Source organism: Chinchilla lanigera, unplaced genomic scaffold (assembly GCF_000276665.1).
Source record: "Chinchilla lanigera isolate Chin_1 unplaced genomic scaffold, ChiLan1.0 scaffold00049, whole genome shotgun sequence".
In the NCBI taxonomy this organism is placed as follows: Eukaryota; Metazoa; Chordata; class Mammalia; order Rodentia; family Chinchillidae; genus Chinchilla; species Chinchilla lanigera.
The window spans coordinates 2,986,285-3,002,351 of NW_004955450.1; the positions used below are offsets into that span (position 1 = coordinate 2,986,285).

The 16,067-nt window shown below is 50.7% G+C and overlaps 1 protein-coding gene across 1 annotated transcript in view; it reads right to left on the reverse strand.

Annotated features, from left to right (window-relative positions):
* Nucleotides 1–237: 237 nt before the first annotated feature.
* The window catches only part of Scamp5 (secretory carrier membrane protein 5), a 23,134-nt gene continuing 7,304 nt past the window's right edge, over nucleotides 238–16,067 (reverse strand). Inside the window, exons 2-7 of the mRNA XM_005393526.2 lie at nucleotides 9,161–9,211; nucleotides 8,321–8,449; nucleotides 4,921–5,077; nucleotides 3,488–3,589; nucleotides 3,013–3,130; nucleotides 238–2,626 (exon numbers count right to left, since the gene is read on the reverse strand). Of these exons, the coding sequence (XP_005393583.1) occupies nucleotides 2,432–2,626; nucleotides 3,013–3,130; nucleotides 3,488–3,589; nucleotides 4,921–5,077; nucleotides 8,321–8,449; nucleotides 9,161–9,167 (708 nt within the window). The 5' untranslated portion in view covers nucleotides 9,168–9,211 and the 3' untranslated portion in view covers nucleotides 238–2,431. The remainder of the gene's footprint in view (nucleotides 2,627–3,012; nucleotides 3,131–3,487; nucleotides 3,590–4,920; nucleotides 5,078–8,320; nucleotides 8,450–9,160; nucleotides 9,212–16,067) is intronic.

Sequence of the window (16,067 nt, forward strand, 5' to 3'; positions counted from 1 at the left end):
CGCAGAAACATGTGACTTGGTGCCAGGCAATGAGTGTCAGGGTTCAAGCCACCCAACCACCACGTACCTGCCCTGCAGCCCACAGCAAGGCTCCATGTGGGCCCCCATTAAGACACATACACACAGGGGCTGGGGATTTAGCTCAGCGGCAAAGCGTCTGCCTGGCAAGCGCAAGGTCGTGAGTTCGATTCCTGGTACCGGAAGAAAAGACCAAAAAAAAAAAAAGACACATACACACAGAACACAGGACCACATGTTCCCCTTTATTACGGTTCACTCGGTTACCACAGATAGACATGTTGGCTCAGGCAGGTCAACTGCCAGCCAGGGAATGGTCTGTGTCTCCCGGAAACAAGGAGGGCAGTGGGCACCAGGAGAATGCAGAAGCAGGCCTCTGGCTGGCCGCAGACCTGACTGGGCCCTCCTCCCTCTTCCTGGGCCAAGCTGGGCCCATTCCCGGCCCCACAGCTTACATGGGTTCCCTCCCAGGAAGTGCATAGTTGCTGGGAGCCGCAGCATCCTAGGGCCTGAGCAAGCCAGGCTAGGTGCAGGAGACAAGCTTTCCCCAGGGCAGTGCCAGGTCTGACCACGTAGGTCTCATCCAGGAAAGAGAAGTGGGACAGGAAACTGATTGGAGGTGGCATTCAACAGATCGTGAATGCGAGGCTGGCAGCTGGACCACAGCACTCCAGAATGACCAGAGGGACAAAGGGAAAGGGAGCCAGAAGTCTGGGGTAAGAGGGAGGAAAGGAGAGGAAGGGCCTGGACCTAGAGCCTGGGATAGCTGCTCTCCAGAGAGAATGGCAGAGAAGGGAACCAGTCACAGCATGGGGCTCAAGCCTGAGGGGCCGTCAGGAAGAGGACTCTGGGGAGGACCTGAGTCCCTCAGGGAAGAGAAGCCATGGAAGGCCATGCTCTGGATGGCCTGAAAACCCAGGTACTGAGCTCCACATGGAGCCAGGGCACCCATCCAGCTAGCCCAGGGAGGCTCCGTCAGAACAAGGATGGTGGGGACAGGCAGCTGCGCCCTCGGTGAGCACCCCACCACCACCACTGCAGCCTCCCACAAAGCTGTGGCCACCCCCTGCTTGAAACAGAACAGCCTCAGGCCTGGACTCACTCCCTGGAAGCGGGCTGAGGAAAGGCCAGGAACCAAGTCCCGCAGGCAAAGAACAACTTAGCTGGATGTGGAAAAACAGAGCTAAACTAAACCCCTCCTGCCTGCCTCACCAGAACTCCTCTTCCGGCCTTTGTGCTTGCGGTGGGGATGGCGCCTGGCACTTCTTCCTGGGCCTGAACGCAAATGTCCAAGGCTGCCCTGTGGCCACGAGCAAGTGGGGCAGAGGCGCAGGCTCCTCTCTCGAGAGCCCTGTCTCCCTGTCCTCTGAGCTAACCCTCCCTCCTGCCACTCCAGTAGAAGAGCTATGCTTCCAGGAACCCAGTGGTCATGCAGAGACCCTAGAAGTCCTGCGGGCCCGGGCCGGCCAGGCCTCTGTTAGGGACCCGTGATTATTTACAGTTTCTGCTCCAGTTTTGAGGTACGGGTGACACCTGCCCAGCGAGACCCAGCTCTTCAGAGAAGGCAGAGGGGGTATCATGAGGAGGCAGCAGGGGGCTTGCTCAAGGGGGCTGGAGGCGGAGAAGGGGAAGGCACAGGAGGGAAAGGGTAAGCCCGACTCTGCAACCAAGCTGACAGCCAAGGAGACCAGGCCTACATTTTCTTTCCTGGGAGCCAGGTACCCCCGGGGGCTCTGCACGTCCAGCTGCAAGCCCCCACATCAAGGCTGATGTAGCTTAGTCCCCTGCCAGCTTCCTGGAGCTGGGAGTCCAGTCACGCTGGGAATCTGCGCTCAGTCTCAGAGCAGATGTAACTAAGACACTCAGCCTCAGGGGGACAAAGAAAAACCACTCAGGGAAGAGAGACCCTGGGCAAGGGAAGTGTGCAGGGGATCTGAAGGCAGGGAGGACACAAGCGGGGAGCATGGAGGGGTCCCAAGGAGCAAGGGGAGATCCTGTTTTTCTCAGCAGGACCCAGGTGGAAGTAGATTCAGCTCAGAGCCTGCAGAGGGCACGAATGCCCCAGGGGTCCTGGGCCAGGGTCAGAGGGGGTGGCATGGTGGAGGGGGCGCTGGTTTGGTTCTAAACATACATCTAGCACCACGACAAGAGACCTCCACTGCACTATTTCACAAGGGCACGGGGACACGGCAGACACGGCACCAGATGGCTCCGCGCACAGCCTGTGGCTCTGAGAGGCGAGCGGGGACAAAGGTGGACAGATGCAGATATATATATTCATATATATCTGATTCTTTGTACAAAGTAGGGGAAAGAGGAAAGGAAGAAGGGAACCCTGCTTGGTCACCACAGCCAATGTGGCTCGAGCCCCCGTCCCATGCCCTGGCCCTGCCTCTGAGCGGGTGTGGCGGGCTCACATCTCATTGGAATATGTGTAGCTGGGGGTGGCGGAGTACTGGGGCTGCGGCTGGCTCATAGCCCCCTGGGCTGCCCCCATAGCCGCGTTCTGGGCTGCCTGCTGCACGTGGGGGTTCTTCCATGCACCCGTGGTCCACTCCTCCTGTGCTTTGCTGAAACTCCCTCCACTGCCCCGGTAGAACTTATGAACCTGTTGGAGAAGAAGCACAAGGGCTCATCAGCCAGGAGTAGCGGTGCACACCTGTGATCCCAGCACTCGGGAGGCTGAGGCAAGAAGATCACTTCGACTTCAAGACCAGCCTGAGCTCCATAGTTAAAGGCCAGCCTGGACTACATAGCTAGGCCCTAACTCAGAAAACCTAAAAAAAAGAAGTGTCTGCCAAAGGGAAGAGGCAACCCATAGCCCCTCCAGGAAACAGATGGGATCCATCTACAAAACAGCCCTCCTTCCACCCCCACATACCATGCAGGTACAACAGATCTGGCAGGTGACTCCAGAGAGGCTGACATGGAGGACCAATGTCTGCTCACAGTCCCATCCCAAGGTCACCCACTCCCCTCTGGGTGGCCACATACCATGCTGAGGGCGATGAAGGAGAAGACGGCCATGACCGTGAACATGATGGTGGGGATGAGCATGACCACAGCCGAGCCGACGTTCGTCCCGAAGAAGGAGATAGTTGCGATCCAGCCGCTGTGGAGAGAGGCCAGCATGGGCCGTGTAGGCACGGAGGACCCAGGAGCCCCTACTACAGCCAAGACCACTCTACTACCCCAGGAGAAGCCATGTCGCTGACACACAGGGACTGTCTCATTGACACCCAAGGCCGGCCAGTGGCTTGGGAAGACCCCTACCTGGGCTTTCCCAGAGTGTGTGACACCCCCAATCACCCAGGAGCCACTGCTGGGTTCCTGTTCCCGTCGGAAGCTACCCCTGATCCTCTCACTCATCCAGGAACTGGCCACTCAGTGTCCCCCTAGGCTAGGCAGCTCAGCACCTTACACTCTCACCCTGCCACCCCTACTGGTCCAGAGCAACCCCACTTCTTACCAGACGCCCCAGCCTGGGATGCCCACGGCCTGGATGATGCTGATGACCAGCTGCGCCATGAAGGTGAAGAAGAATGCCATGAAGCTGAAGGAGCTGTCAGTTCTGTGGCAGAGAAGATGGCTTCTAGCACCCAGAAGAGGGCCAGGGCTTCCCTGCCTTCAAGGACCCCATGCCCTCCCAAGGGTGAGTGAGTGCATAAGGGACAGAGGACACACAGAGACCTCAATCAAGAGGCCAGAGTGGCACCTCCTCATCCATAGATCTTCAAAGGCATCCATGGGCCCAGCTATGTGAGCGACACTAAACAGGGTTGGGATTCTTTGGGCATGGGGCACCTATAGGGCCTGCAGGCACAGAAATAGATGGCCCCACTACGGCAGAAACAAATAGTCCCGTCATCATCAAGGGAATGGGCAGCTCACTGGCCTCAAGCCAGCTATCTTCATGGGGACACAGACTGATGGTCCCATAGGCTCCGAGAGAGCAAATCCCTTTGGCACTAGAATGGACACCTTATTGGCACCAGCACAGTAGTTAATTGGCACATAGATAGTCCTGCTGGCAAAGAGATATAAGGCCCCACTAGCATGGAGATGGACAGTGTCTGGCATCAAGACAGACAACCTTATTGATACAGTCAGTCCCAACGGTATAGACACTAAAAATCCCCTTTGGCACTGGATGGGCATGCACGGCACCAGGACAACTATCCCAGTGACACATGGATGGTGCTCCCTTTGGCACGGAACTGGGTAACATCATTAGCACATGAAGGGTGTCAGTGGTTCCTGGATGGCTGGGCACCTGAACTGATGATCTTGTTGTACCCATCAGCAGGGATAAGGATGGGAAGATCCACAGACAGGAGAACCCACAGGACAAGTGAACATGTGGCTTCCCAGGGAAAGCTGAGCAGAGGACAAAACAGGCCTGGTCTCCATGCGGACCCCACCCCGGGGAAAGGAAGCAGGGAAGGTCCTAGCTCCCAGCCCTCTCATCGAGGCAGGAGCTCCCGGGAAGCCCACACCTCAGGAGGCAGTGGGAGCCAAGGTAAGCAAGAGAAAGTAAGGCTGAGGGAGTGCAAACACAGAGTGAGAGAGAGAGAATAGGAAAGAAAGAAAGGAAGGGAGCTGGGCACAGTGCACACGCCTGTAATCCCTGGCACTCTGGGAGACTGAGGCAGGAGGATCACAAGTTCAAGCCCAGCCTCGGCAATTTAGTGACTTAACAAGACCCTGTCTCAAAATGAAAAATAAAAAATAAAAATAAAAAATGAATGTCTGGGGATGTAGCTCAGTGCAAAGGTTCTGGGTTTAATCTGCAGTTCTTATTTTAAAAAAAAAAAGGAATGACAGAAAAGAGCTGTAAAAGAACAGACAGGGGGGTGGACACAGAGACAGTGCTAGGAGCTGAGGTCAGCGCCAACCACTTACTTGAAGGCCTTGTAAATGGGCCGAAACCAGCAGACGTAGGAGCAGGGCGTGAAGAGGATGAGCCAGAGAAAGGCCAGGCCAAAGTTGGTGGCTCCCCCGCCTCCGATCAGCCACGCGAGACAGCCCACCAGGTTCACGGCCAGCGTGACGCTGTTCACTGCAGACCCACGAGCATACACACAAAGAGAGAGACACACACATACACGTACACACACCCAGAATTCAAACATGGACTCACAGTCAAACACGAGCCAACAGCACAGACAGGTAGAGATGCACACACACAAATTACACACACATGCAAACCACATTTATAGATTCATACCCGTACAGAAAACCCACATGTCATACCAGTGAATGCATATGCATACACACAAGACACACACACACGCACACATGCACACACACACACAGTACAGATGTAAGAAAGCAGGCTGGAAGCCCAGACCAAAGCCCTCCCCACCCCCACTCCCAGAGACCTGAGAAACCTGGAGCACAGTCTCAGAGCCAGAGACCGGAGCAGGGCCCAGCAGGATCCTTTGGAGGCCTGGCCTCAGGGTGGGAGAAACGCTCCTCTCCTGGCAGAAAGGCCAGTGGATGGGGGTGCAACTCAGGGCGGTGCACAAGCTTAGCGGACACCAGGCCCTGAGTTCTGTCCATATGTACAGAGAAGCCTCAGTCCTGGGCCCCCCCAGGGATACAACAAGCACCAGGCCCAAAATGGGAAACACATCTTACACCTCTTCTTACAAGGCTGGTCACGGAAAGGGGAAGGCAAAAGGCCTCCTGGAAGTGTTTCTTCATGCCCCAAGCCACATGCTCTGCAGTTCCATGGAGTGGCAGCAGTGGCTGGGACCTCAGTCTATCGTTCTTTTATCTTTTTAATCAATTAATTATTTATTTTTATCTTTTTGAGACAGGGTCTCCCTATGCAGTTCAGGCTGGCCTCGAGCTCACTTTGTAGCCCAGGCTGGTCTCGAACTCGCAATGATCCTCCTGCCTCAGCCTCCCAAGTGCTGGGATTACAGGCGTGCGCCACCACACCCGGCTCAGTCTATCACTCTTCCTCCTTTCTGAAGTCCCTGTACTCATCTCCGTCCTCTGAGCTCCTGCAGACCTGCGTTGCACACATGGTCACTTGAAACAAACCCCAGTGCACCAAACAGACCAGACCTCCCTTTCCCCAGGGATCACAGTGTCACTGAGTCCCATGCAGCAGGAGGCTCCGGGGATGCCCCATGTCACATGCTGGCACTGACATCAGGGCGCCCCCGTGCTTGACCCCGGGCTGAGTGTGCAAAGCCCTACAGCACACATGACAGCAGGCCCCAGACAGGTGGCATCCATCTCAGGAGAGCCCTTCAGCATCTTAGGGGTGACACACGTTCCCTCAGGCTGCAGCCCTGGCAGGTGCCCAGTGAGGACTTAGGAGATATTTATAGGCCTTAAATCCAGCTCTGAGTGAGATCTCCCCAGGGCCAGCGTCCCAGGAGCCTGGGGTCAGGAAGAAAGAAGGCTCCCTAAGTCTGGCCAAGCTTGCCCACCATGCAGGTGCGCCCACCTCAGGGCCTTTGGACACAGGTGGACGCTTCTTCCTGTGTGGTCAGCTCTGTTCCCTCCATCCTTATCGCTGCTTCAAAATCTCCTGGGACCTTGGGGTTATCCCTGATTTAATGGCTCTTTCCATAGAAAAGACATCAAGTAACCCATGGTCACATGGGTAACCTCTCTGCCAGCTCCCCTCTCCAGCTCAGTGTCCCAGTGTTCCCCCCAGAGTTACTCTACTCCTCTCTGGAACAGACTCAAGGACTCGGCTGCTCCTCCTGCTGTCTGCTGCTTCTGTCTCCACTGCTGCCCCTGTCCAGCTTGGCATCCAGGATCCATTACCTTCCTGCCTCGCTCCCTCCCTTGCCAGGTCTTCCGGCCACACTTACCCTGGATGAACACAGCTCTTGTCCTACTTGAGCTCAATGTCCCCAGGAAGAAAGGACACAGAGGGAAGCCTGGCAGGACTATAAATTTACCGCAGTCAGCCTCAAGCAGCCCCTGTGCATTACCGGAAACCTTAGAGGCCGGGTTTCCCTGGAGAGTGTCCTGCCTCTGCCACACACATGCTCTGGGCCTCCTCCCCTAAACTCCCGCACCAATGCCTACATCACATTTGACAGGGAAAAGAATGGAAGCCTTTAGCAGTAACCTCCATGTCTTCCTCCCAACATTTACAGACGCCCCTCACCTGCCCCAGCCTGTCTTTTATGTCACACGCCAGGAAATCCCTTCCTCACTCAAAGGTCAGGAAGTTTTTTTGTTTTTTTTTAAGGTCAGGAATTTTTCTTTAAAGGTCAGGAGGTTGTGTGCCTGGCACTGTGCCCTTTCTACCATGTCACAGAGGGCCTGATGTGAAGACAGCCTTTGTTACCTCTTCTAGATAATCTTGGGCCCAGGGTGGCAGCTCCCTGTAGATCTGACTCCGAGCCACATCATGGAAACAGAAATCAAGTGCACTGGCACAGCAGGTGCCTGGAGGTGGCACCCTGCACAGCAGCCTGCCTGTCCTCCCTCGCCTGCCTAAGCACTACCTTCTGAGCAGCCAGACACAGCCAAGTGCCTTTCGTCCATGCTAGTACCTTTCCCACCAAGCTGCCACTGACCATCAGTAATGGGGCCCTCCGACCCATAACCTCACTACCCTAGACCACTGGGACTCCAGGCTCAAAATATAGAGCAAGAGCCCCCAGGAGTGATACCAGTCACTGGGTCAGTGCCCCCTACCCACAACAAGGACTTGCTGCTTGTTTTGTTTTGAGACAGGGTCTCGTTATACAGTTCAAGCTGGCCGTGAACTCACTATATAGCCCAGGCTGGTCTCGAACTTGCAATGATCCTCCTGCCTCAGCCTCCCAAGCGCTGGGATTACAGGCGTGCACCACCATGCCCAGCTGGAAACTGCTGCTTGGGAAGTAGTGTGGCCAGACACACTGGCTCCCTCGCCTCCCGACTCCTAGCTGAATGTTCTTGTCTTTAAACAACCTTCCAGGAAAAGCAAGAAACAAGAGGCTTCAAGGGACGGACTCTCCTCCAAGTCCAGAATCCTGAGGTCCTGGCAGTTGCCACAGGATCCCTGGGAAACTACTCCATCAGAAGCGAAAGCGAGCACAGAGAGAGGAGTTACACTACAAAAAGAGCCTCCCAATCCAGAGGCTCTGTGAATGAGAGAGAGTAGGAAACTGAGGCCCAGCTGAGGAGCTGGTCCCTGAAAGGAGCCTGCTGGGAACCAAGTGGGGAAAGACTTCCCCATCTGCGGAGACACCACACCCGAGGCTGACGGACGGCCACCCTGCACCCCTGCCCAGTGCCCAGTCCTCTGCCTCCTCCTCCGCCCGGCCCGCCCCACACTCACGCATCCAGAGGTAGTAGAGGCGCTTGGTCATGCTGAGATGTTGCGGTGGGATGTCAGCCTCGAAGTCTTGGTAGAAACATGGCTTCAGCGGGATGAACTTGGGCAGCGGTGGGAAGTTGTTCACCTTCTCTGCAGGCCACGTACACCAGAGCCATCACCAGGATGCTCCACCCACCCCGACTGTGCCTTGCGCCCCCTCTCCCTGGCTGAGCAGCTCCAGTGTCACCCAGCCGTCCCCACTTTCCTGGGTCTGCCAAGATGACCCCATGTACCCAAGTCCCTGAGCAGACAGAAGGCTGACGGACACACTGGGGTAAGGCGTCCTACCCTGGCGGGGCAGATCCAGGAAGAGGAATGGCATAAGCGAGCCAGGAGATGGGCACCCAGCCTCCACCCAATACTCATTCATTCATTCAAGCCACTGCCCCCGTCTATTCCTTAGTTTACCCAATGGGGTAAGGTCTGGACCAGAGGGTCCCTGAAGTTACTTCCATCCCTAGCACCTGCATCCCTGAGCCTTAGAAACCAGGCAACTTGGGACCCATAGGGAACAGATCCCAGACAGGGGACACAGAGAGTGGGGGCTGGGCCACCCGTGCTGCTACTCAGTCAGCTGGACAGGAAGACAAGGGTATCGGGATGCTCGATCCTGGTGCCTAGCATCAGAAACCTGACAGGATGAGACAGGGCCATGCTGGGGCCTCAGGGGGCAGCAGGGAACAGCTAGGGTCAAGAGGACAGAAAGAATCATTTCCAGAGACTACAGAAGGTAGGGGCAAGGAAGAGGGCCAACCCCCAGCTCACACTCCTGTCCTGCCCGTGTGGCCCGCCCTTCCTTACCTGCCATGACGGCACAGCTGGCCCGCGGCCCGCCTACGCCTTTGTCCTGAACTGCAGGAAGGAAAAGCCAGAGACAGTGAGGATCGCGAGCCCCATCCAACCCGGCGCCTCTCTGAACCCCAGGGGCACTGCCAGCTTGTAGGAAAAGACCCAGGACAGCACCCAGCTCCCTGGTGCTGAGGCCCTGCACTCTGCCGAGGCAGCTCCTACCCAGAGGCCACCTCTGCACCTGCCGCCTGCTTCCGGTGGATCCTGCCCTTTGCCTCAAGGCAGAGTCCATGCTCAGAAATCAGCCCAAAGTAGGAGGGACAGATGAGACCCAGGTGGTGAAAGCCAAGGGAGAGTGAGGGCCAAGAGACCCCGCTAAGGAGGAGGTTCCACCACTCGCCTGCACAGGTTCCCTCATCAGACTTATCTGCCAGGCAGGGGAGCAGGTAGAACTGGTAGTGTGGACCCTGCCCTGTGCAGGCGGAGGTTGATAACCCCACCATGATTCATAATGCTACCTACTGTATTATAAAAGAAGAAGAAAAAGGTTGGTGAGCACAGGTTTAGCATGCGCAAGGCTCTGGGTTCCTTGCCAGCACCAAAAGAAAGAAAAAATGAAAGAGTAAAACTATTTTTCTTTTTGACCCAACAATTCTATTTACCTACAAATAAGAAACAACATACTTTATTTGATATTGTTTGAAAGCAGACTACATATTTGAATAAACTAGGTAAGTGAATTTTTTACATAGATGTAAAAAAGAATGCAGGAAAGGTCTATCAGCTGCTAAGGAATGATTTCTGAGGTATGCTAAGTTTTAAAAAAAGAAAAGTACATGGGCCAGATGTGGTGGTGCATGCCTGTAATCCCAGCACTCAGGAGGCTGAAGCAGGAGGATCGCTGCGAGTTTGAGGCCAGCCTGGGCTACAACGTGTGTTCAAGGCCAGCCTGAACTGCATATGAAACCCTGTATCAAAAAAAAGAAAAGTACAAAATAGTATAAATAGAATGTTAGCCCTTATGTGAGAAAGAAGGAGAAAAAAGAATATGCACATGAATTTGCTTAGTTTTATAGAAGAAATACAGGAAAAACAAACCAGAAATTAATGAAATGTTGCCTATAGAATGGAAGGACAAAGATGAGTAGAGACTTCCTTGGGTAAAAAAAATATATATTTTTTGAGACAGGGTCTCACCATGTAGTTCAGGCTGGCCTCAAATTTGTGCTGAGATTACAGGCATGTGCTGCTACTTTTGTATATATGATGAATTACACATTCAGAAACTTAAACCAGAAAGAAAAGCAAACTCTCAATTGAAACAAAGAAAAGTCAGTGAAGCTAACTGAACATTAAGTTGATAACACAGCACAAAAAGAATTAGCACAAGTGACTCTGGACCGCAGTACTCTGTGTCCTTAGATCCACTTGCAGGACAAAAACACCCAGAAGGAAACCTGGAGTTGTCCCAGGCTTGACTTTCACTATTGTAACACTATTTTACAAACTTTCACTATTGTAACGCTATTTCACAAACTTTCACTATTGTGATCCTACGCACTATAGATGAGAATAGTATTAAAGTTCTTAGATATTATGTAGAGCAATATTTAAGAGTGAAGCGTCACAATGTCTGAAACTTGTTTCAAACAGTTCAGAAAAAAATCTAAATGTTATATATATACATATTGATACAGACAGAATCAAAGCAAATGTGCCAATGTTAGCAACTGCTAAATCTGGGTGAAGCTAGACAGGTATCCCTTGTTCTAGTCTTTCAACTTTATACACTGTGTGTGTGTGTGTGTGTGTGTGTGTGTGTGTGTATGTGTGTGTCCCCAACAAACTTTTTTGAGATGAGTGTCTTCCTATGATGCTCAGGCTGGCCTTGAACTCCTACGTGCAACTGATCTTCCTACCTCAGCCTCCCAAGTACCTGGTAGAATACGGGATGCACAACTAGGGTGCTAAAGACAGAAATAAGGTGGAGACGGGAAAGGTCCAGAGAGAAGCTGTTTGTACAGCAGAGGCAGAGGTCAAGTGCCAAAGCCTCTGGAGAGGACAGAAGCAAGGAGGCAGAGAAGTCATGATCAGCACAGGCAAGAATGAGAACAAGATGTAAGAGAGGTAGGCAAGTCTGAGGCCATAGAATACAGGGCAAGTCCCAGAAGACAAGCTGAAATGAGGGGAGGAGGATGAGGAGAGGACCTAGGGAAGTCTACCTGAGCACTCTGGGGCCACAGGCTGGGAAAGCTAGGGCCACAGAGGACATGGCCTTGGTCTGTCTCTGAGCAACCAGGAGGTTTTCACAAAGAAGGCAAGATCGGAGCTGCGTGCTCGAGATGAACAGGAGGTGGCCAGGGAGAGAGTGAGGACAGCAGGGTCCAGGCCACAAAGCAAAGCTCGGCACAGTCCAGAAGCAGAAAGGGAGAGTGGGGGAGGGGAAGCAATGCACAGCCAGGTAGAAGGGTGCAGGGCCAGGCATCCAGGCCTTGACACTGGGGGCAGGATCTAGCTTGATCCTCAGTCACATACACCACTGAACATTCTGTTCTTCCTTTGAAAAGTATAGCTTCAGTTGGGCATGGTGGCCCATGCCTGTAATCCCTGCACCCTGAGAGGCTGAGGCAGAAAGATGGCAAGTTGGAGCCCAGTCTTGGCTAGTTAGTCACTTAGTAAAACCCTGTCTCAAAAAATAAAAAAGGCTAGGGATGTAGCTCAGTGTGAAGGCCTTGGGTTCAACAACAACAAAAAAGTATAGACTCAATGTAGTTTTTTGTGTTGCTTGTTTGGTGGTACTTAGTTGTCCAGGATGGGCTTGTACTTGTGACATTCCTGCCTCAGCCTCCCAGAGTGCTAGGTTTACACATGTGCACCACCAAGTCTAGTTAAGTTTTAAAAAATAAAAAGTTTTAGAAAATAAAATTAAAATGCTGTTTTTCAGTTACCTATAAAAATACCTGTAAGGTAAAAAAATCAAAGTGCATAAAGTAGGAAAGTCCTTCAAAACTCCACTTTCACAGAGGCCATTCTTTACCAGTTCACTCTTTAGATATTTCAGTCTCTTTGTTGGCAGTGCTGGGCAATGAACTCAGAGGCCCAGGACACTGGAACAAGGATATCACGCTGAGCTGCACCCCTACCCCCAAGGGGTTTTAGTTGTTTTTCTTTTTTTTTTTTTTTTTTTTCATTTTTAAAGTATATATAAGCATATGTGACAAAAATGAGACAATTCTAATTTTAAAACAGGAAGAAAATTCAACACATGCTGTTTTATAATCTGTTTTTTTCCCCACTCAATGATGTCTTATGAAAATTCTCAACGTTAATGAATACAGATCTATATTCATCTTTTCAATGACTGCTCAGCTGGGTTCACAATGTCCCTGGCCACGCAGCGGTCAGGTGATGTGCGGGCTGATATGGTCATTAAAAGGGCACAGCGTCCGGGAAATAGTGTGATAGAAACCAAGCTGCTGAGAAATTAGAAAAATATGAGGGAAGCCTACGGTGGAGACGTGGGCCTGATATCCTAGCACTCTGGGAAGCTGACACAGGATGACAAGATCAAGCCCAGACTGGGCAACTTAGTGACTTGGTGAGACCTATTCCAAAATATAAGAATACAAAGGAGCTGGGGATAGAGCTCGGTGTGAAAGAGCTGGGTTCAACCCCCAATAGTGTCAGAGGCAGCTGAGTTACATAGAAATATTATAGGCAGTCGGATAGGGCCAGGCCCTGGAAGGAGCCAACATGAAAGACAAGATAAAATATGTATCTGCTGTGGGCCGGACCTCAAGACAAAAGATTAAACAAATGTACCCACATACCTCCCTAGGGATGGACATCAGGGATTGATATGCTAAATAGGCAGGCTTCACCTTGAAGAGTCATTGACCCAACCCCTTACAAGAAAAGCCCGAGTTCTGTATTCATGCCCGCTTCCCCATTTGATCCTGGTTTAATCAATTTTATCTGAACAATTCTTATTGGCTGACTATAGGTTTGTCCATTTTCCCCCTACCTTTCACCTCATGGTTTTGCTCTATAAACGTCCCTAGAAAAGACAGAAAAGTCCCTAGAAAACCCACACGGCCCGCCTTCTGTCCCTCTCTTGGTCAGAAGCTTTCTTTTCTTAATAAATATATTCTGCTCTTAACCTCCATTGTTCCTAAAATTCATTATTCGGTTCCAGAGAACACAAACTCATCCCAGATATCATTCAGGTTGGGAGTTTTTATTTTCCTGTATCAGTAGCGCCAAAACAAATAAAAGAACAGAACAAAACAACAAAGAGGAAGCAAAAGCAAAAGAGGAAGCAAGTCTAGAACATTCGAATTTCAAAAAGCTTGGCCAAAATACTAACACACACACACACACACACACACACACACACGCACACGCACATACACACACAATCACAGACAGCACCGAAACATCAGATACCAAAAGACTAAGAGCAGTGACTTCATAGATGTTGTTTTCTCTTTTAATCTTTCTAAAATTCCTGTAATGGTAACTACTCCCCACCTTTTTTTTTGTCTTTTTGAGACAGGGTCTTGCTATGAAATTCAGGCTGGGCTTGAACTCACTTTGTAGCCCAGGCTGGTCTCAGACTCACAATGATCCTCCTGCCTCAGCCTCCCAAGTTCTGGGACTACAGGTGTGCACCACCATGCCCCATCTAACACACCCTTCTTGTAGTAAAGCAAAGTAGTAGGCTTACAAAGGCAACAGCTGGAAGACTGCAGGTTACAAAGACTTTCCCCAGGATAGGAGACTTGAGCATATTTTAGTTATTTTCTCTGCATTTCCAGCCAGTCTCACAGGGAGTGGAAGTCTCAGCTTGACCTCTGACTTTCACTCTCCGTCTCTTCCTCTGGTGGTCAGTCCTCAAGGTCATTCTATGAATCCGTGTTACCAACAAAACTGCTAGACAACCAACTCAAGGACTGAGTCTATGGTCTTTAGAATATCTTAAAATTTCCATATTGGAAGAGAAATTTTCTGTATCAGCCAAATGTAGTGGTAATCACACCTGTAATCCCAGCACTCAGGAGACTGAGGCAGAAAGATCATTGTGAATTTGAGACCAGCCTGGGCTACATAGTGAGTTCAAATCCGGCGTAAATTACTGTATGTTGGATACCTCAAAAAAGAAAAAAAAAAAAATGGCAGGGTGGTGATGGGCAGCAAAATTATATCCTCTCCAAGATCCGGAATCCAGACACTGGAAAATAACAACATGGTGAAGAAAAGAAGGTACGTGGATCGCTAGGAATCAGGAAGGAAGTCACAAAAGATTAGAAGCCACAGAGAAATGAGAGAGATGGACCACAATGCAGGACAAGAACCGAAGTCTTGACCTTCTCCTCAGGTGTCAGAGAAGGGAACCAGGCTCCCCAGAAGCAAGGTCAGCCCCCAGGGCTGGGAGATCCCAGGGAGACAGTGGCAGAGCCCAGGCCAGCTGTGAGCTACAAAATCATCAGCTGGGGGTGGGGGTGGGGGGCTCCTGCTCCAGGGGACTCCTTCCACACAGCAGGCAGCAGCCTGAGAGGGATACCCAGCATATCATCAAAGAGTGCTTGATCAGGTGCCAGTTGGGGAGGAGGTTGATTACTGAACTCTGGGACTCAGACTAACTGAAAAACACCCTCACTTCAGTGCTCCCAGAGTTGCCTTCCCACAGTGACTGGGTGAGAGACAGTCATGGGAAACAGCTGGGGACAGAGAGCCGAGTAGGAGAAGTGAAGTTTTAAACTCAGGCTGGGAAGAACACAGACACCAACCCTGTGGTCAGAAGCCAGGCTCGGTTTTGCTTTGTTTTGATAGTTCAGGCTGGCCTTGAATTTGTAGTGACCCTCTTGCCTCTGCCTGCTGAGTGCAGGGATTACAGGCATTGTGCCACCATGCATGCCAGAAATGGCTGGGTTTGAGAGAATTTTTTTTCTGTTTGGCGGCCATTTTCTTTTTCTTTCTTTTTTTTTTTTTCCTCTTCTTTCTTTCTTCTTTACTGGTTTAGTGGGGTTTGGGGAATTTTCCTTCATCCTTTATTTCTCTTGTTTTCCTTACTCTTTTTTCTTTCTTTTTTCTCTTCTGTTTTTTGTTCCTTTTATTTTTCATTACCCATACTATTTCTTTTTCTTTTTTTCTGTTATCTTCTATTTCTCACTGGAGCTTTTTTTTTTTCCTTATGTAATTCTATCCATATCTTTCTACTCTTTTTTTTTTTTGAGACTGGGTCTCACTATGCAATTCAGGTTGGCCTTGAGCTCACTTTGTAGCCCAGGCTGGTTCTTTCTACTCCTTAATAAGATCCATTGTCTCACTTTCCTCTCCTTATTCTTATCTCCTATTGTTTAATTTTTCAGTTTTTCTTCTTGCATTCTCCCATTCCCAGCTCCTATATCTTTAACAGTATAACTATGAAGCTTTATTAATCTTCAGATAGTTAACTCTATGTCACTACTATTGAATTCTTTTCTATCATTAGTTGAGGTATAATTGTCACAGTAAGCAAGTATTTGCTGCACGTCAGTACTTAGTTTGTCTTAGTGTTTATACTGTAATTATAGATTTCTTTTCTAAGGTTAAGGGTGGTACATTAGTAGTTCTTAGGATATATTAAAACTGAGTTTGGGGCCAGGGATATAGCTCAGCTACACAAGCGCCTGCTAGGCAAGCGCAAGGACCTGAGCTCGATCCCCGGTACCACAAAATAAATAAATAAATAAATAAATAACAATACTGAGTTTGTCTTGGGGGATATTACTGTTGCTGGTTTACTTGATACTTCATGGATCACAGAGTTGTTGTTATTAACAGGTTTTCTCTGTATGCTAATACCTGATTACCTCTGTGACATTAAAAATACTGCAGTCCATTCACAGAGAACTGGGTGTTGGGCCAATTACATTGT